The sequence below is a fragment of the Salmo salar genome, chromosome ssa04 (genome assembly GCF_905237065.1).
Source record: "Salmo salar chromosome ssa04, Ssal_v3.1, whole genome shotgun sequence".
In the NCBI taxonomy this organism is placed as follows: domain Eukaryota; kingdom Metazoa; phylum Chordata; class Actinopteri; order Salmoniformes; family Salmonidae; genus Salmo; species Salmo salar.
In genome coordinates, this window is record NC_059445.1 from 49,283,206 (window position 1) to 49,303,688 (window position 20,483).

A 20,483-nucleotide genomic window follows, 5' to 3' on the forward strand; every position below is an offset into this window, starting at 1 on the left:
CTACTGCAGCTGTGGATGACTTAATAAAGACAAATGTACTGTATGTCAGGTAAAAGGGATTTATTAAAGCATGAAAACCTTCTTGGATGTGTATCTTTGCATACATTACATGGACATGTTAAAGCATACATTAAAACAATAAAGCTCACAACCTGAAGATGGTACCGCTTGTGCTAAAGTAATGGGTTCATCTCCATCTTTAGAAACATCTAGTTAAGACTGTATGGCTTTCCCGACATTTGTGAAGAGACTGTTTATTGTAAGGTAGTTCTCCACCCTCACCAAGTTTACGATAGGCACACAGTGATTTGTGCTTTCTTCTGTAGATTGACCTATCGAGATGGTGTTAAGTATTGTGGTTTGAGTCATTGGTACCCTCTTACACAGTAATAACACAGTACTGTTACACAATATCAGGTCTGAGATGTTTGTCCTGTTCATCTGACTTATTTGAATGATACCACTCCATTTAATCCCTATGTACATGATTACAGATCGCATTGCGCTTTTCCTACTGGCTGCCAATCCAAGGCATCAGAACTTAAAAAAACAACACCAAATGCAATGTGCAGGGCAGAACCATTAATGCATGTCTTTGTCTTTAGGATTCCAGCTCTACATTTGCACTTCTACATATACACCTGTACTTAGACACCTGCTCATTTGGATTAACATACTCTTATGCTCAGACCATTGTTCATCTAAAAACAGAATACGTGAATTCCTGTGTATTGAGAATCCATACAATCTGTTTCAGCAAAAGAATGAGAAATGAGCAGTGTCCTTTTTATTGCGTAACATTGAATACTAAAACAGCATTGTGACACAGTGCATGGTAAAGTGACGTTCACAGTGTAACTTTGATGTCATATTTGTACAGTGAATTTTGATGCCCCCAAACCACAAACCAGTTATTTAAACTGTCTTTGACAACACTGTCTACTTTCTTCTCTCATAGATGTTTATATCTGATGCATTTCAAAGTGCTTTTATTTTGTACATGAAAGAAGAACTGCTCTCTTTGAGGTAAGTTACCATCTCTTATGACAGATTTTGTATGTGATGTTGCATTTGCTCCACTTGTTTTGTGAAATGGAAAGTCGTGTTTTTTTCCCACCTGATCTACACTTTAGACTGCCGGACATCCTTCCACTCCATCTTAGTGTTCTGCAGGGCCTGAGTCTTCTTCTCATCCACCTGCACATAGTCCACCCTGTGTTCATCAGCAAGGAGGGGCTTCTGGAAGAAATCCCAGCAGAGTTGGTGTACAGTAAACTAAGGTATTTACATTATTCAATCAAAACCTGTATCCAGAATGGAACTACCAGTCTTACATTTGGGGTCCCGTGCGGCTCAGTTGGTGGAGCATAGTACTTTGTGGGTTTGATTCTCACGGGGACCAGTATGAAAAAGTACTTAAGGTATGCACTCACTGTAAGTTGCTCTGAAAAAGAGCATCTGCTAAATTACTAAAATGTAAATGTACATAGATTACCTTTCTCCCCTTCCCATAAAGTGAAAACCTATTTTAAATTGATGCTGTTTTGTCAGTTATTCAGTGGCTATAATGCAGTCTTATAGTTGCATGTAATATGTCCCCTATGCTTCAGACTGAAGGAAAGCATTAGTATTCCTTTCGCTATGTCTTTTGCAGATTGAGAGTGAATGACTTGTCACCAAAACAATGAGTCACTGACATTATTGTCTCACAGTATGCAGCTGCCTGATTCATTACCATGGAAATGGACACAGCTACACCCTGCAAGTGCTATTTCATTGTTATCACACATTTGCTTGAATTTGAGCCAAAACCACAATGTAATGTATTGTTTACTTCTGGGCTATTGAATCCAGATGGAAGATGGGACAATAAAGCCAAACAAATGAAATGATACATAGAATGTATGTATGTTGTTCACTGTTTTAAAGTCTGACCAGTATGTGTGGTTTCAAATACTATTTAAATGAAAACCTATTTTGCACCCCTGCTCAGATGGTGACAGACCAATAATTTGGCTTGATTTCTAACATACGAGTCAATGCAAAAGTGGCACTTCAAGAAAATGTCACATACAGAATACAGATAAGGAATCACCCAAGGACCCGTTGCCTAGATACAGGCGCATGACACATTCAATTGGAGATTGAACGATAAGAGTGAGCAAAGCAACAAATGTCAGATTATTCCCCTAGATTGGTAATAGTAGCAATAATGAAAATGTATGACACCAATCTGTCTACTATCATGTGTATCAATTAACCATGCAGAGACAAAGTTGTATTACTGTACAGGGGATTTTCCAATTAAAAAGTAATTGCCCACACACTAGAATGACCAGAGGGAATTGCAGTGGATGATGACTGTAATTTGAAGTCCTTAAAGCTGCCAGTGGCAGCTCAAAGTGAAAGACAGGCACTTCTAATGCTGTTAAATGGTTGAATTGATTCCATGTCTTGCTTTGGAGACAAACCCATTCCGACAATTTGACCTCTATTTATTCAATCAAGCTTACCTTTTGCACAGGAGACGGAGATGCGGAATTGAAATCCAGTGAAAGGTAGTCCAGGTTTGATCTCCTAAGCCACGGCTGGGTGGCTCCCTCGTTTGTAGAGAAGAACAGCTGCCTTGACTCCTGAAATTAAAGTAATCTCACTTACAATGAGGCTCACTTCATATTCATCTCTGAATATGTTGTCATATGGTCCACCAATACTGAACACTTTCCATTTGTATCGCTAGTTTCAGGTGAAGATCAATTGTCATATTTTAAGCCTTTCTTGGTACTGCAAACATTAATTCATAATTGTGATGATCAAACCTTTATTCCTTTGCGTTAGGCAGTTTGGAACTCTGAGTTTAGACACAAATGCTGAATTATTCATGGTAGGGGAGAAAAGCAGTCTACCTATACAGTGACTAGGGTACTTTTTTCTCTCTCTGAAGATTGTGGAAATGAAAGTTTATATGTATAACTATTTGTGATGTCAATATACATGCAGAAGGTAACTTTACTGTTGGAATGCTGCTGGCTTCTTGGTCTCCTTTAATTCCCAGTTGTCCTTGTCTTCTCTCCAGTAGGACTTGCAGTGAATTTCTGGGAACAACACAAACAAACATACCAACACACACAAACAAATTAATCCATTTTTTTCCTCCTTTTTTCATTTCAGAGAGCTGAGAGTTCAGGGTGGATATAGTTATATCTCTGACTCACCCTGGCTCTGTCATGGTTCTGATCAGAGGCATATGAGTTGGACATTCTCTTATAGTGGACAGGCCCCTCAGGTCTAGTGGTGGAGGCCGGGCTGCGAACCAGAGAAACAACATGGTGAGATGAGGCAAGCAACCCTCAAATTCTCTATTGGACAATAATGATCAGGTCTACTTTTCTCCAAACAAAGGGCATTTGTGTTGCAATAGCAATATTTCAAAAAGAGCCATACTGCAAATACTGTCTCAAAAGAAGACTTTCACAGACAAAGACATGTATCCAATAGTGGGTCTTGTGGGAGTCACAAGGTTCAATAGAATGTAAAACCTTATTAATTTTGCTTTCAGCAAAATAGATGCTTATGAAAGCATTTTTTATGCTTCCTCTACTGAGTACGATGATTGAATAGATTATGTAGCCCTTTAGACAGGACTTTTTCCTTCCTTTTTGCTCATTACCTCTCCTGCGTGGTTTGAGATCCCTGTTGATTGGAGGTGGTTCTAAATCCCCAGGTAGACCTGCAGTGGGAAAGGGGGTGGGAGCGAGAGGGGCCTCTGTTTTGCCATTAGCCTTGAGGAAGCTGATTGTAGTGGGGCTCATAGGGATGTAGCCGTCCGATACACCTTCACCAACACAGACAGGTGGAGAGGCCATAGGCACGTACGAGTCCTCGTGGCAGTTTGGACTTTGAGTGGCAATGAAACGTGGCTGCAAAAAGACAACAAGACCAGACCAACTTGGAAATGTGTCGTAGACCATGGCTTATAATGATGTAGAAAGGTCTCTTGTAAATCCTGTATTGTTGTTTGACATTCAAGAAGGCAAAAAATGACAGTTAACAATTATTACCTGCTATGAACTGTCCAACAACATTATGTCCAAAACATTTTGTAGTATTGAAAATGCCCATCAATTCCCATCAATTGCAAGTACATGTGTTCTTACCAAATTAAGACTGAGCCTTTTGTTCCTGCTCCTCAGTGCACTCCCATCAATGTCTTCTAGATTAGACAGAAATATCGCTGATGAAGGCGGTTGTGATGTTATATAACAGAATAAATGACACTGTGTGGTTGGAAACATGATTGGTCAGAATCAATACATGTGCTGACTGTATATATTACATATACCGTATAATATATACCAGTTTATGGAGCCAGGTATGAAGGGCCTAGACTGAAGGACTCTGCTGGTTATATACTGTACCTCTTCTGAAGTGGTCTGGCAGGCCTGACAGAGAGATCCTCCGGGGGATGAGTGCAGGTTGGCCTGTGAGCTGCTGCCCAACCCCATCCAGAGGCCTATGAGAGCACTCATCAATAAGGTGCTCGGAGAGGTGGATAGACTTGGGGGGCAGAGGAGGGGGAGTTAGTCCATCAGTAGTTACCTCCAATATGGCAGAAGAATATGGCTTGTCAAACTGGAAGATGTCGGGTGTACGGTTGAGATTTCGAGGAGAGGAAGAGGATGACGTGGGGCCACATGGGGCGCTGAAAGGAGGATCATGCATCCTTATGTGGGGGAAGGGGGACGGAGATGGTCCAGTGTGGGGAAAGGGAGACCAAGAAGGATCAGGTGAAGAGAAGACATCTTCTGTAGTAGCGTCTGATGAATTCTGTTCCAGAGATCGCTCAGAGTTTGAAAAGCTGTCACATCTATAAAAGAAAGAAAAAGGAAAATACAGTGCCTATCGTTTATCATCATTAAAACAATGTGTGGATATGGTGTCCAGTTTGAGAGGTATAGGCTACATACCTAAAGATTCTGAACCTCCCTGTCTCACACTGTGAGAGGAAGAGGTAGTCCATTGGATGGTTGGGATTCATCAGGCTGGGCATCTCAACTCTGCTGTTGCCATAGGCCATGAAGTCAGGGTTGGAAGTGAATGACATATTTCGGGAGAGAGCAGGTGAAGGCTGCTGGGAGGTTGGGTTGTGCGAAAAACCTTCCTCTGATTCTGAAAAAACAGATATGTGGGGAGAGAGCAAGAGAGAGAGAATATAAGGAATAGAGAGAAAAGAGAGAAGAAATCCATAGTTTCTACATTAGTTCTGAGCTGGCTCAGGATAATGTTACATTCACTAGGCCAGAGTCAAACAGGAATCCTGATCTCTCTTGACAAATGTGATCTCTGAGACGTAGTTGTCAATGATCTCCAGCAGGTGGCAGTGGAATAAATTTGAGCAGTGCTTTAAATGCTTTTGCTCTTGTCCATGCCCCTTTACCGTAAACAAAGCCCCTACCATAAAGCTATTCAGACTGAGCAACCCCCTAAAACATCCACTATGGTACAATATAATCACAACACCTGTGTATGTATAAACATGTTATACGTTGTATAAACATGTGACATGTATATAAACATTATCTCACCAGCACCATAAAACATAAGAATGAGAAGAAAAAAGACCAGGCAGTTTAAATATGGAAAAAAATAAAGACCATTCTTAACTTCTCCAAACCATATACAGTACATATTTTGCGTCTGTGTGTGCTGCCCATGCGTGTACAGCGCATTCGGAAAGTACTCAGACCCTTAACTTTTTCCACATTTTGTTAGTTTACAGCCTTATTCTAAAATGGCTTAAATATAAATGTCCTCATCAATTTACACACAATAGTCCATAATGACGAAGCGAAAACAGGTTTTTGAATTTTTAGCAAATTTACAAAAAATTTGAAACAGAAATAGCTTATTTACATAAGTATTCAGACCCTTTATTATGAGACTCGAAATTGAGCTCAGGTGCATCCTGTTTCCATTTATCATCCTTGAGATGTTTCTTAAACTTGATTGGAGTCCACATGTGGTAAATTCAATTTATTGGACATGATTTGGAAGGCACACACCTGTCTATATAAGGTCCCACAGTTGACAGTGGATGTCAGAGCAAAAACCAAACAATGAGGTAGAAGAAATTGTCCGTAGAGCTCCGAGACAGGATTGTGTCGAGGCACAAATCTGGGGAAGGGTACCAAAAAATGTCGGCAGCATTGAAGGTCCCCAAGAACACAGTGGCCTCCATCGTTCTTAAATTAAAGAAGTTTGGAACCACCAAGACTCTTCCTAAAGCTGGCCGCCTGGCCAAACTGAGCAATCGAGGGAGAAGGGCCTTGGTCAAGGAGGTACCAAGAACCTGATGGTCACTCTGACAGAGCTCCAGAGTTCCTCTGTGGAGATGGGATAACTTTCCAGAAGGACAACCATCTCTGCAGCACTCCACCAATCAGGCCTTCCTGGTAGAGTGGCCAGCTGGAAGCCACTCCTCAGTAAAAGGCACATGACAGCCTGCTTGGAGTTTGCCAAAAAGCACCTAAAGGACTCTCAGACCATGAAAAACAAGATTCTCTGGTCTGATGAAACCAAGATTGAACTCTTTCGCCTGAATGCTAAGCATCATGTCTGGAGGAAACCTGATACCATCCCTATGGTGAAGCATCGTGGTTGCAGCATCATGCTGTGGAGATGTTTTTCAAATGCAGGGACTGGGAGACTAGTCAGGATCGAGGGAAAGATGAACGGAGAAAAGTACAGAGAGATCCTTGATGAAAACCTGTTCCAGCTCGCTCAGGACCTCAGACTGGGGTGAATGTTCACCTTCCAACAGCACAATGACCCTAAGCACACAGCCAAGACAATGCAGGAGTGGCTTCGGGACAAGTCTCTGAATGTCCTCGAGTGGCCCAGCCAGAGACCGGACTTGAACCTGATTGAACATCTCTGGAGAGACCTGAAAATAGCTGTGCAGCGACGCTCCCCATCCAACCTGACAGAGATTGAGAGGATCTGCAGAGAATAATGGGAGAAACTCCCCAAATACAGGTGTGCCAAGCTTGTAGCATCATGCCCAAGAAGACTCAAGGCTGTAATCGCTGCCAAAGGTGCTTCAACAAAGTACTGAGTAAAGGGTCTGAATACTTATGTAAATGTGATATTTCAAAATGTCTAAAAAACCGTTTTTGCTTTGTCATTATGGGGTATTGTGTGTAGATTGATGAGGGGGGAAAAACTATTTAATCAATTTTAGAACAAGGCTGTAAAGTAACAAAATGTATAAATTGTCAAGGGGTCTGAATCATTTCCGAATGCACTGTATAGTTGTATTTTTGAGTTTTCTACTGAAAATGTTTGAGGCAAGGTGCTGGTTAGTGGAACACAGCTATAACTATTTGTTTTCTTATACAAATTATTTTAGTTGAGCAGTGAGACATGCAGACAGGAGCGTGAGATCTATATGGTCAGGATATAAGAGGAAACATCCATGTTATCATCATTCACATGTTGCTTAAGTAGTATTTCACTTAATCATTGGCAATCATCTCTGCTTGGCTTTCAGTAACTGAGTTCATTATCGTTATAAAGACCTAGTATGGGTGTCAGTATGGGGGAGATAACATGGGCTTGATCTATAAATGCTTTGTATATTTATATTTCTACAGACAATGAGATACACTGTGAAAAAATGAATACTGAATGCTCTAATTAGTTATGTATTTATAAGACTCATACTGTAACATCAGGCAGAGCCTAAACTTCTTATTTTTTCAGCACATGAAACAGCAGATAAAAATTAACAATCTCTTGTGTGTTTCTTTCACAATGGATTTACCACAGTGTGTGGATTGAATTACGTTCACATTCATACATTTAGGATTTTCTTCTTTTTTTGTGTAATGAATAGTCAACAAGTTCAGAATTTCATTGACTTAATGTCTCACGTTGCGTTATCTTTCCCAGTTATGTGTAAACCTGGGGTTTGCTACTGTTCCTCTGGGCTATAATCTCTTATCTTTGTCTGGATATCATGTAGTCTGCCCTATCTGCTCCACACAGGCAACAATGTTTTACTAAATGTTCCAACTGCCAACTCTTATTAACTCCAAACCAGGGGGAGAGCTGTGGAAAAGACATGAAGGCAAGAGAGCATGGTTTCTAAGTGTTCAAGCATCACCCTGGCACCCAAGCATCACCCTGCCTATGGCACTATAAGTTATAAGTAACCGAATTGGGTAAAATAAATCCGATTTTACTGCAGCTCTGTCCACCGCTTTACTATATGTTTGTAATATTTAATTTTTTAAATATGTCACTTTGGCACGTTTTTCAGATGTAAGTAGTGTCTTTTCAAAATGTTGTAGTTAATCTCAAACCATTTTTTGTTAAATATAAATAGTAAAACGTTATTGGTGTATATCACCTTGTCACACCTGTCTTTGTGATTGTCTCCACCCCCCTCCAGGTGCCTTTTTTTTTCTAAATCTAAATGCCTGTAGCTCAGGACCTGAAGCAAGGATATGCATATTATTACATTTACATGACATTTTTTTTTACATTTACGTCATTTAGCAGACGCTCTTATCCAGAGCGACTTACAAATTGGTGCATTCACCTTATGATATCCAGTGGAACAACCACTTTACAATAGTACATCTATATAATTATTTTTATTTTTTTGGGGGGGGTTAGTAGGATTACTTTATCCTATCCCAGGTATTCGTTAAAGAGGTGGGGTTTCAGGTGTCTCCGGAAGGTGGTGATTGACTCCGCTGTCCTGGCGTCGTGAGGGTGCTTGTTCCACCATTGGGGTGCCAGAGCAGCGAACAGTTTTGACTGGGCTGAGCGGGAACTGTGTTTCCGCAGAGGTAGGGACGCGAGCAGGCCAGAGGTGGATGAACGCAGTGCCCTTCTTTGGGTGTAGGGACTGATCAGAGCCTGAAGGTACGGAGGTGCCGTTCCCCTCACAGCTCCGTAGGCAAGCACCATGGTCTTGTTGCAGTTATTGATATCATTTGAAAGGAAAAACTTTGAAGTTTGTGGAAATGTGAAAATAATGTAGGAGAATATAACACATTAGATCTGGTAAAAGATAATACAAAGAAAAAAACAGGCTGAAGAAATTCGGCTTGTCACCAAAAACACTCACAAACTTTTACAGATGCACAATCGTGAGCATCCTGTCGGGCTGTATCACCTCCTGGTACGGCAGCTGCTCCGCCCACAACCGTAAGGCTCTCCAGAGGGTAGTGAGGTCTGCACAACGCATCACCGGGTGCAAACTACCTGCCCTCCAGGACACCTACACCACCCAATGTCACAGGAAGGCAAAAAAGATCATCAAGGACAACAACCACCCGAGCCACTGCTTGTTTACCCCGCTATCAACATACTGACTCAACTCTAGCCACTTTAATAATTAAAAAATGTATGTAATCAATTTATCACTAGCCACTTTATATAATGCTTACATACCCTACATTACTCATCTCATATGTATATACTGTACTCTATACCATCTACTGCATCTTGCCATCTTGATGTAATGTATCACTAGCCACTTTAAACAATGCCCCTTTATATAATGTTTTCATACCCTACATTACTCATCTCATCTCATATGCTATACCATCTACTGCATCTTGCCTATGCCGTTTGGGCATCACTCACTCATATATTTTTATGTACATATTCGTATTCATTCCTTTACACTTGTGTGTATAAGGTAGTTGTGAAATTGTTAGGTTATATTACTTGTTAGATATTACTGCATGGTCGGAACTAGAAGCACAAGCATTTTGCTACACTCGCATTAACATCTGCTAACCATGTGTATGTGACAAATAAATTTGATTTGATTTGATACCATAAACCTATTTCCATCATGGGGCAATCTGTTCACAACGTTGACATCAGCAAATAGCTCTGCCACACGAGGCCATACAAGCTGTCTGCCATCTGCCAGGTACAGTTGAAACCAGGATTCATCCGTGAAGAGCACACTTCTCCAGTGTGTCAGTGGCCATCTAAGATGAGAATTTGCCCACTGAAGTCGGTTACGACACCAAACTGCAGTCAGGTCAAAACCCTGGTGAGGACGACGAGCACGCAGATGAGCTTCCCTGAGACGGCTTCTGACAGTTGATGCAGAAATTCTTCGGTTGTGCAAACCCACAGTTTCATCAGCTGTCTGGTTGGCTAGTCTCAAACGATCTTACAGGGGAAGAAGCTGGATGTGGAGGTCCTGGGCTGGCGTGGTTACACGTGGTCTGTGGTGGTGAGCTGGTTGGACGTACTGCCAAATTCTCTAAATCGATGTTAGAGGCGGCTTATGGTAAAGAAATGAACATTCAATTCTTTGGCAACAGCTCTGGTGAACATTCCTGCAGTCAGCATGCCAATTGCACACTCCCCTCAAAACTTCAGACATCTGTGGCATTGTGTTGTGTGACAAAACTGCACATTTTAGCTTCTTGACATGCCACACCTGTCAGGTAGATGGATTATCTTGGCAAATGAGAAATGGTCACTAACAGAGATGTAAAAAATTTGTCCACAAAATTTGAGAAAAAATAAGCTTTTTGTGCGTATGGATCATTTTTGGGGTCTTTTATTTCAGCTCATGAAACATGGGACCAACACTTTACATGTTGCGTTTATTTTTTTGTTCGGTGTATGTAAAATAGGCACTGTATTATTTTGGTTCAGTACAGGAGTTATCTGTTTTGAGACGTTTGATTAAGTGACAGTTAAATGTACTGTTATCAAATGACAAGGTAATCATATAAAAATTAATGTGAATATTGCATTGTGAAAAGAAAATACTTGAATATTGAAAGAGTTATTTGATGCAGTGAACAAGTGACTTTGTGAATTTGTTTGTTGTACAGATGTAAGATCTTAATTTGAGACAATTTGCTACATCAGGAAAATAATTCTTTAGCAACAGAAAATGTGAATTATTATGTAGATTATAATTAATGAACATCTTTGTAGGGGTTGATACATTTTTCGTAAGGGAAAATCAAGTCAGAAATTTCTAAGTGGAAGGTACAAACTTCAGAAGCCTTTTTAAAACTCAAATACACTACAAGTTTTAAACGTCCTGCATTGTAAGAAAGATCCTGCAACAGGGTGATCAAATTAAGATCCTACATCTGTACTTAGTCAACTGAAAATTAGTTTTGAAACATGAGTCATTTTGATTATCTGTTTAGATTGTTGTACAAAGAGTTGTACCCCACACTAGTGAAAAATGTACCACACACTAGGGAAAAATGCATGAAAGTGATTGAAAAAAACTTTAACACTCAGAATCTCTCTGCAAAATGATTTGATTATTGCTACAACATTTAGGTAGGTGAGTGCGTGCGTGTACAGTGAGGGAAAAAAGTATTTGATCCCCTGCTGATTTTGTACGTTTTCCCACTGACAAAGAAATGATCAGTCTATAATTTTAATGGTAGGTTTATTTGAACAGTGAGAGACAGAATAACAACAAAAAAATCCAGAAAAACGCATGTCAAAAATGTTATAAATTGATTTGCATTTTAATGAGGGAAATAAGTATTTGACCCCCTCTCAATCAGAAAGATTTATGGCTCCCAGGTGTCTTTTATACAGGTAACGAACTGAGATTAGGAGCACACTCTTAAAGGGAGTGCTCCTAATCTCAGTTTGTTACCTGTATAAAAGACACCTGTCCACAGAAGCAATCAATCAATCAGATTCCAAACTCTCCACCATGGCCAAGACCAAAGAGCTTTCCAAGGATGTCAGGGACAAGATTGTAGACCTACACAAGGCTACAAGACCATTGCCAAGCAGCTTGGTGAGAAGGTGACAACAGTTGGTGTGATTATTTGCAAAGGGAAGAAACACAAAAGAACTGTCAATCTCCCTCGGCCTGGGGCTCCATGCAAGATCTCACCTCGTGGAGTTGCAATGATCATGACAACGGTGAGGAATCAGCCCAGAACTACACGGGAGGATCTTGTCAATGATCCCAAGGCAGCTGGGACCATAGTCACCAAGAAAACAATTGGTAACACACTACGCCATGAAGGACTGAAATCCTGCAGCGCCCGCAAGTTCCCCCTGCTCAAGAAAGCACATATACATGCCCGTCTGAAGTTTGCCAATGAACATCTGAATGATTCAGAGGACAACTGGGTGAAAGTGTTGTGATCAGATGAGACCAAAATGGAGCTCTTTGGCATCAACTCAACTCGCCGTTTTTGGAGGAGGAGGAATGCTGCCTATGACCCCAAGAATACCATCCCCACCGTCAAACATGGAGGTGGAAACATTATGCTTTGGGGGTGTTTTTCTGCTAAGGGGACAGGACAACTTCACCGCATCAAAGGGACGATGGACGGGGCCATGTACCGTCAAATCTTGGGTGAGAACCTCTTTCCCTCAGCCAGGGCATTGAAAATGGGTCGTGGATGGGTATTCCAGCATGACAATGACCCAAAACACACGGCCAAGGCAATAAAGGAGTGGCTCAAGAAGAAGCACATTAAGATCCTGGAGTGGCCTAGCCAGTCTCCAGACCTTCATCCCATAGAAAATCTGTGGAGGGAGCTGAAGGTTCGAGTTGCCAAAAGCTGTGTGTGCTGCCCATGCGTGTACAGCGCATTCGGAAAGTACTCAGACCCTTAACTTTTCCCACATTTTGTTAGTTTACATCCTTATTCTAAAATGGATTAAATAAAAATGTCCTCATCAATCTACATACAATAGTCCATAATGACGAAGCAACATTTTTTCAGACCCTTTGCTATGAGACTCGAAATTGAGCTCAGGTGCATCCTGTTTCCATTGATCATCCTTGACAGTGGTGACGTGTCATTCATGGCAGGTAGGGCAGAACCCCACCTGTTTTGAGCCACACCTGTTTAGCTATAAAAACATATATATCATTTATTTTTGTGTGCCTGTTTTGCATGTTATTTTGGCATTAAAAACATGTCACATGTCAGTTTGCATAATTGAGTTAATAAAGCCACGGACAAACGTCTCTTTTTTGCTTTCTTGAGACACTACGTCACTGCAAAATGTACGGTTAGAGCTCGAACATTCAAGCCCCTTGGGTGCTGGCATAGACTTAAATTAGAAGTGCCCATCCAAGAATGCTCAAAGTCATTGGCCACAGATATATCTACCGCAGCTTTGATTAGACTGATCATGTCAATATCATACTTTCAAAAAGGAGTCATCATCATGCATCAGGTTGGCAATCTACTGGCAAATCCTTTTCAATCCTTGTCATATGAAGAGAAAATATAGATAAAATGTTTCAGTGCTCATCGGCCATTGGACATAAACATTACACAACAAATTGGAAATCACAAATTAAACAATGAGTGCTAAGGCGCCACTGCAGCCCCGGGTTCGATCCCAGGCTATGTCACAGCCGGCTGTGACCGGGAGACCCATGAAGCGGCACACAATTGGCCCAGCGATGTCCGGGTTAGGGGAGGGTTTGGTCCCTTTCCCCATCATAATTTAGCCTACTATTCTGATTTGGTGGTACACATGTAGCCTATGGCCTGTTTTAGAGAAATGTAATCATTGAATATTGTAAGAGCTTTCATTGTCTGCTTATATGCCCACTTTATTTATCCTACGGTTCTGACTTGGTGTACAGGGAGAATACTGTAAGAATGGCCCACGTTCTGAATTCTGTCGCTGTACATTTCAAAAGTGCAGAATTTTTTTAAATATTGACTACGTTCATCCTAGCTCGCTCATTAATGTCTTAATCCAAATTACAGATTCACTCTTATCTGCTCCTCGTCCCCTTATGTCATAGTTTGTACATCTCAATTGTCGGTAGAAACCACATTTGTTTAAGCAAATCAGTCTTCTCAGCTATGTTTTTTTTAAAATACTGTAAATTAATCTGTTTCGCTGCCAGAAAAGGCTCTGATGATAGCCAGGTGTAGCAGTGGTAAGGATTCACTACATGGTGCTGAAAAGATTGGGACATCTTTATGTAGGCCCTAACAGTTTGTTGGCACCATTTGTCACTTTATAGTGCAATTCATCTATTGTTTAGTGTTGTGTTGTGCTGTGTAGTGGCTTTGCTGGCAATGTGGGGAGTTTGCCCCACCAAGATATACATGCTAAAATCGCCACTGATCCATGAGATGTTTCTACAACTTGATTGGAGTCTACCTGATGTAAATTCCATTGATTGGACATGATTTGGAATGGGACACACCTTTCTATATAAGGTCTCACAGATGACAGTGCATGCAGAGCAAAAACCAAGCCATGAGGTCAAAGGGATTGTCCATAGAACTCTGTGACAGGATTGTGTCAAGGCAGAGATCTGGGAAAGGGTACCAAAAAATCTCTGCATCATTGAAGGTCCCCAAGAACACAGTGGCCTCCAATGGAAGAAGTTTGGAACCACCATACCTGCCAAACTGAGCAATCGAGGGAGAAGGGCCTTGGTCAAGGAGGTGACCAAGAACCCGATGGTCACTCTGACAGAGCTCCGGAGTTCCTCTGTGGAGATGGGAGAACCTTCCAGAATGACAACCGTCTCTGCAGCATTCCACCATTCAGGACTTTATGGTAGAGTGGCCAGACGGAAGCCACTCCTCAGTAAAAGGCACCTGACAGCCTGCTTGGATTGTGCAAAAAGGCACTTTAAGGACTCTCAGACCATGAGAAAAAAGATTCTCTGGTCTGATGAAACCAAGATTAAACTCTTTGGCCTGAATGCCAAGCGTCACATCTGGAGGAAACCTGGCACCATCCCTATGGCGAAGCATGGTCGTGGCAGCATCATGCTGTGAGGATGTTTTTCAGCAGCAGGGACTTGGAGACTAGTCAGGATCGACGGACAGATGAACGAAGCAAAGTACAGAGAGATCCTTGATGAAAACCTGCTCCAGAGCGCTCAGGACCTCAGCCTCGGGCGAAAGTTCACCTACCAACAGGACAACGACCCTAAACACACAGCCAAGACAACCTAGGAGTGGCTTCTGGACAAGTCTCTGAATGTCCATGAGTGGCCCAGCCAGAGCCCAGACTTTAACCCGATCGAGCATCTCTGGAGAGACCTGAAAATAGCTGTGCAGCGATGCTCCACATCCAACCTGACAGCGCTTGAAAGGATCTGCAAAGAAGAATGGGAGAAACTCCCCAAATGTAGAAGTGCCAAGCTTGTAGCGTCATACCCCAAAGGACCTGAGGCTTTAATCAATGCCAAAGGTGCTTCAACAAAGTACTGAGTAAAGGGTCTGAATACCTATGTAAATGTGATATTTCCGTTTTTATTTTGAATACATTTGCAAAAATTTATAAAAAACAGTTTTTCTTTGTCATTATGGGGTATTGCGTTCAGATTTATGAGGGTAAAAAACGATTTAATCTGAATACTTTCCAAATGCACTGTACATCGGGGTCCCTTTGCAAAACAGGTTATAACCTCCAGAGCCTTTCCCGGTTAAATTAAATATATTCTGCTCATACTATTCATAAAATTGTTTACCATCAATAAATCCTATGTATTTCAATGTCATTGCATAAGTGACATTAGTACATTTCTTGAGCCCAATAACTTTATCGGCCCAAAACTTTAGAGGCCGTATAACACTTGTCTTGCAGCAGTAATGATTGAAACATCTCCTTTAAATGCAATGCAAAACTGCACATGACAAATTAATATTGTCCACTCATTGATTTACCAGTCATCATCAGATTACCACCTAAATGGTATGTTATCTCAGTCTTGAATTTATATAGCCTTCCTTAATAAACATGCCTACATGACTACTCTGTCATAGGATGAAAGCCTCCAACAATAGTTGAATACCAAACTATGTTTCTCTATATTCTTTGTTGAAATTGAACACATAAATGTGATTTTGTAACTAATACTAATAATTAATTTAATTTGTAAAGCGCATTTCTCACACCCAAGGCGCTTAAACTGTAACTGTAATGAACTGTGTCTCCGTGCGAGTTCCTTACCTGTCCCATCATCCATTCTCAGAGGTCCAAAGTGACAGATCTCCCTGATCTGACTGACCCAACTGTTCATCTCCTCCTCAGTCTTGGCCACCAGGTAGAACATGCGAGACGACGTCTTGACAACAAAGAGGTGCTGGTTCTGGAACTCCCTTTTGACCAGGCGTTGCTCCGTCTGCATCTGAACCTCACACTCTCTCAGGTCGATGGTGCGGATGGGCTTCTTTGAGGTCTTGTTTCGGTAGTACTCCAACACATCTGGGTTCCCACTCATACGTCCTCTTTGAAGAACAAACCAACGTCTCCTCCATGCCTAGGGGACAGGGAACTCCGCAGATTAACATACTGTACTGTTGCACCTTGTACTTATAGACAAATCAATGTAATACAATTATTCTGCACACATATGTAGACTAGTTGCCTTAGTTGGTTAGTAACCTTAGAAATATTTGGTTGGTAATAATGGTTGGTGTATTTTTATGTGACTTTAGGTTCAACCATGACCTCAGCAATAGAATGTTGTTGTTCTATATCAATGTTTATTTCATAGTTTATCAACAGAACCATCAGTGAAACATTTTAACATGGTAGCTCAATACAGAAAAATGGGAACTATTTTATGTCCCTGACTGTGGCTAAAGATTCTTTGTACAAAGCACTGTCTTTATCCTCATTTTGTTTCCAGCATTGTGACCTGTGTCAATCAGTTTATGTCACACGCAATGCACCGGGGAACATACATTTTTAGTCATGGAAAATGTATCACTGCTCTTCTGACCACGTTCATTTAGCAACACAACCTTAATTTACCACAGCTATAGACAACACCCTTTTTCTTGCTTTTGGTACGGTTGTTGTGAGGAACTGACAACAACGTTTCCCAGAAGTGCTGAGAAGAGGAAGTTAATTCTATGTAGAAGAGAAGGTCTGACACGAACAAAAAGCTAATTGTACTGCAGTGTGGGTCACTAACATATTGGGGAAGATTAAAAAGGCAACCTCTTTTTCTGCTGAAGTTTTTCATGCCAGAATGGATACCGATTAGTATAGGAGGGGTTTTGTTTTCAGTAATGCTATGAGAATTTGATGCTTAACTGTCTCTCTTCATTTTGATACTGAATAAGTAGGCCTATCTGAAGTACTTAAAAATGTTGGTCATGATCGTGATGACCTCATGGTCACTCACATGGGCTATGAGTCATATGTCCATCTATATACTAACCGTCAAATATTCATGACTGACTTCCATAGGCCTACTATGTCTGTTCTTCAAACTTCACCCATGTACTATTTAAAGCCATTTCCAATACCACCTTTTTAGCAGTGGTTGTACATTTTATACCGTTGACTAATAAATTCAGTATTCAGGTGATTCATGCATTATTCTACCTGTCATACATCTGTTGTCATGGAACACTGGATGGTCTGAAATGAAATCATAGCTGTTTTTGAGCTTTGAGAGTACATTTGATGAAACAACCTACCATAAAGAAGAACTGTGATTTGTTTTGAAGAGGCAGTGGTATTAGCACACTTTTTGTAGTTGTCTGTGTTACACTATTATTCCTATCTCAGTTGACTAAGGAAGTGTGTGCTATAACCCACCAGCCGCCAGTCGCAGGATTATATTGTTTATCTTTGTGATGATCTTATAAGAGAGTTATGAACATGCTCAGAACGTTTGTCTGAAAACAAAACTCTGTCTTGTTGTGCCCACACTCATATTCAAATCAATCATAAACAGTGAACAAGTTGTAAATCCTCATTTGCATTACACAGTGCTAGGAAAGAGGACACGGATACAGAGAGTAGGGCAGCTCATGTTCATCATCAGTGCTGCATGTTCAGTATGTCAAAGCATATTTAAAATGCATGATGTGAGAATAATTAACACATGCATACGCATGCACACACTGGCACACGCACTCTACACACACGTACATTGTAATATTGTTGTATGGGGGTGTTATACATTTTGTATTCTAGATATGTAGTGGTGTAATAATGTTATGTGATGTACTGTTTTATCTTTGGTTTTATTTGTGATGTAAGTGCCTTAATGTGTTTGGACCCCAGGAAGAGTAGCTGCTGCCTTGGCTGCAGCTAATGGGGATCCCTAATAAAAACAATACAAAAAAACCCTAACGGGAAATATCCTCACACTCCAGAAACCTCTACAGAATCATGCGTAAAAACACTTCCTTGTTGTGGTGATAATGGCATTATTGAGTGCGAACTCAACTCTGCTGGAAAATAAACTAGGCCTATTCTATTGAGAGTGATGTTTTTAAACCATACCATTTTTGTTTGGAACATGTTTCCCCATGATATTTTTTATAAAATGTCACACAATTATTGTGTTATGAAGAAAATTAAAACATTGAACTATTTTACCTCTACAGATCCTTTAATTTGTTTTGTTTACCCTTACGTGGGCATTGTCTTTTTTTAATTTAAATGTGGTTAACTTATGTACTTATGTATGTTAACTTATGGGCCACTGGCAATGCTAGCTGTGACCTCTGTGTGTTGGAGAATTGAAACTGTCTGTGACTTTCACTCTCTGAGTCTCATCATCAGTGTTTATAAAAGCTAGCTGCTCTGGGCCTTCACTTGCTATGTGTGGTTAGTGATGAGTCCAATGTATGCCCACACACTTTTCTCTTGTGTATGGTTAGTCTGGTCCTTGCAAAGGGAAACATTGTCCTTCCTGTTTGTCTGTGTCCTCCACAAAGCCCTCAAACTATTTTCCACCAAATAGTATTTCTGATGTGACTCTCTTTCCAGTGAATTACCACTGCCCCCTTAATCTGTGCTAGTTTTCAGAAAAGCCATCGTCCTCTCTACTCTGTAGAGAGGAAGTGCAAACAGCCATCATAAAGCCTGGTAATTTCTGCCTGTCGGGTCATTTTGTACTGCTTGGCAGCGACAGTACTTCCCATGTTTTGCAATACACACCCAAATTTCACAGAATGAGAGGCCAACAGTCTCAACACACATCCCAGAATGGGTGGCCTCCCCCTTTCCTCCCTACACAACAACATTCTCACATGACCCTACAGAAACATTGCAGATTGCCAGGCACTTGTCCCAGTTCACTTTTGGTCAAACATGCTAATCCAGACATGTTAACATTACAGTATAATACACTTGAATTATTAATAAGAGGTAAACCCATCTGCAAAAAAATATAAAATTCTAAACAAAGTAAAAAATGGTAAACATTATGGTTTATAAGCAGTTTGATATGTTTAAAATACATGTGCATTTACTGAAGGAAATTAAAATGCTATTTTCACAGTGCATTAATGATTCGCATCAGCATGACCAGCAGTTATAACAGCATGTTCTACAGTATGTAATGGCCACTACTAAGAGGAAGACACTGGCGAGGTTGCATGAAAACACTGTTTACAAAAAGGCATACAATGGTCATTATTCTACATGCCTCTGCAAGCTTCATTTCACCTACAATATCTTGTGAACTAGCGGCATAGCAGTGCAGCTGTGTTGATGACTGAGAATCACACACACACACACACACACACACACACACACACACACACACACACACACACACACACACACACACACACACACACACACACACACACACACACACACACACACACACACACACACACACACACACACTGTTTTGTCTGCAGCAGGAACTGGTACTACTACTGCTTGGCTATAATGCATCACAATAGCACAGAAGCCAGCAACCGCCCAGCCTGTTCCCCTACTCACGTATCTCTTTAGTTTCTTCTCAGGGGGAGATTTGATGAGCCAGCCAGTGCAGACCACATCCCCTGCACTCATCTTGACTGCAGAGGGAATCCGGCGTGTTTTCTGGATATAATTGTCTTTAGCACTGATGGCTGCTGCTGCTGTGAAACTGTGAGCAGCACCAGGCGATTCCTGTGTTCTTGTATACAGCCTACAGCCGTACCAAAAGGAGGAAGTCAAGCCATTGATCACACTGACAGACAAGGGGAGATGGAGAGAGAGAGAGGGAGGGAGGGAGGAAGAAAAAGGAGGGGAAGAGAGAGAGGGGGGAGATGTGTGTATGCTTGTCTGTAGATGTGTGTGGGTCTGCAGATTGTGTGGGTCTGACAGAGAGAGTGAGTAAGTGAGAGAGAGAGAGAGAGAGAGAGAGAGAGAGAGAGAGAGAGAGAGAGAGACATGTGTGTGAGTGTGTGTGTGTGTGTGTGCGTGTGCGTGTGTGTCTGTCTGTCTGTCTGTCTGTCTGTCTGTCTGTCTGTCTGTCTGTCTGTCTGTCTGTCTGTCTGTCTGTCTGTCTGTCTGTCTGTCTGTCTGTCTGTCTGTGTTAACAGAGAAAATACCAGCACATGAGAATATTTTTTTCTAAACAGAGCAGCAGTATTCATGCGGATGAGCTGTAGTTGAACTGTGTCTGGCTGAAAAGTGCTGTGGAGGGAGTTTCATGAGCCATCTGTCACATCAGCCCTCGCAATGTTCAATGTCTTAGTGTCAGAATACCG

At 41.2% G+C, this 20,483-nt stretch overlaps 1 protein-coding gene across 2 annotated transcripts; it reads right to left on the reverse strand.

Moving 5' to 3' along the window:
- Positions 1–45: 45 nt before the first annotated feature.
- On the reverse strand, positions 46–20,083 carry gab3 (GRB2 associated binding protein 3). 2 transcript variants are annotated; one of them, XM_014196841.2, is made up of 10 exons: positions 19,729–20,083; positions 15,979–16,288; positions 4,968–5,169; positions 4,419–4,867; positions 4,158–4,210; positions 3,671–3,920; positions 3,216–3,306; positions 3,014–3,095; positions 2,514–2,633; positions 46–1,239 (listed from the first exon to the last, which is right to left on the reverse strand). In XM_014196841.2, the coding sequence occupies exons 1-10, from the start codon at positions 19,798–19,800 to the stop codon at positions 1,123–1,125; spliced, it is 1,746 nt and encodes a 581-aa protein (XP_014052316.1). In that variant the 5' UTR covers positions 19,801–20,083; the 3' UTR covers positions 46–1,122. The 2 variants fall into 2 exon arrangements, with proteins under 2 accessions (XP_014052316.1, XP_014052315.1); XM_014196840.2 differs by having other exon boundaries at positions 4,158–4,213; positions 19,729–20,082.
- Positions 20,084–20,483: the final 400 nt, after the last annotated feature.

Excerpts from the sequence above, each read along its gene's own strand:
- gab3 (XM_014196840.2), bottom strand. The coding sequence starts at position 19,800 with ATGAGTGCAGGGGATGTGGTCTGCACTGGCTGGCTCATCAAATCTCCC. Across the intron at positions 4,214-4,418 it reads GCCAGACCACTTCAGAAGAG|AAGACATTGATGGGAGTGCA; the intron begins GTACAGTATATA and ends TGTCTAATCTAG. Across the intron at positions 3,307-3,670 it reads TCTCAAACCACGCAGGAGAG|CCCGGCCTCCACCACTAGAC; the intron begins GTAATGAGCAAA and ends TCTGGTTCGCAG.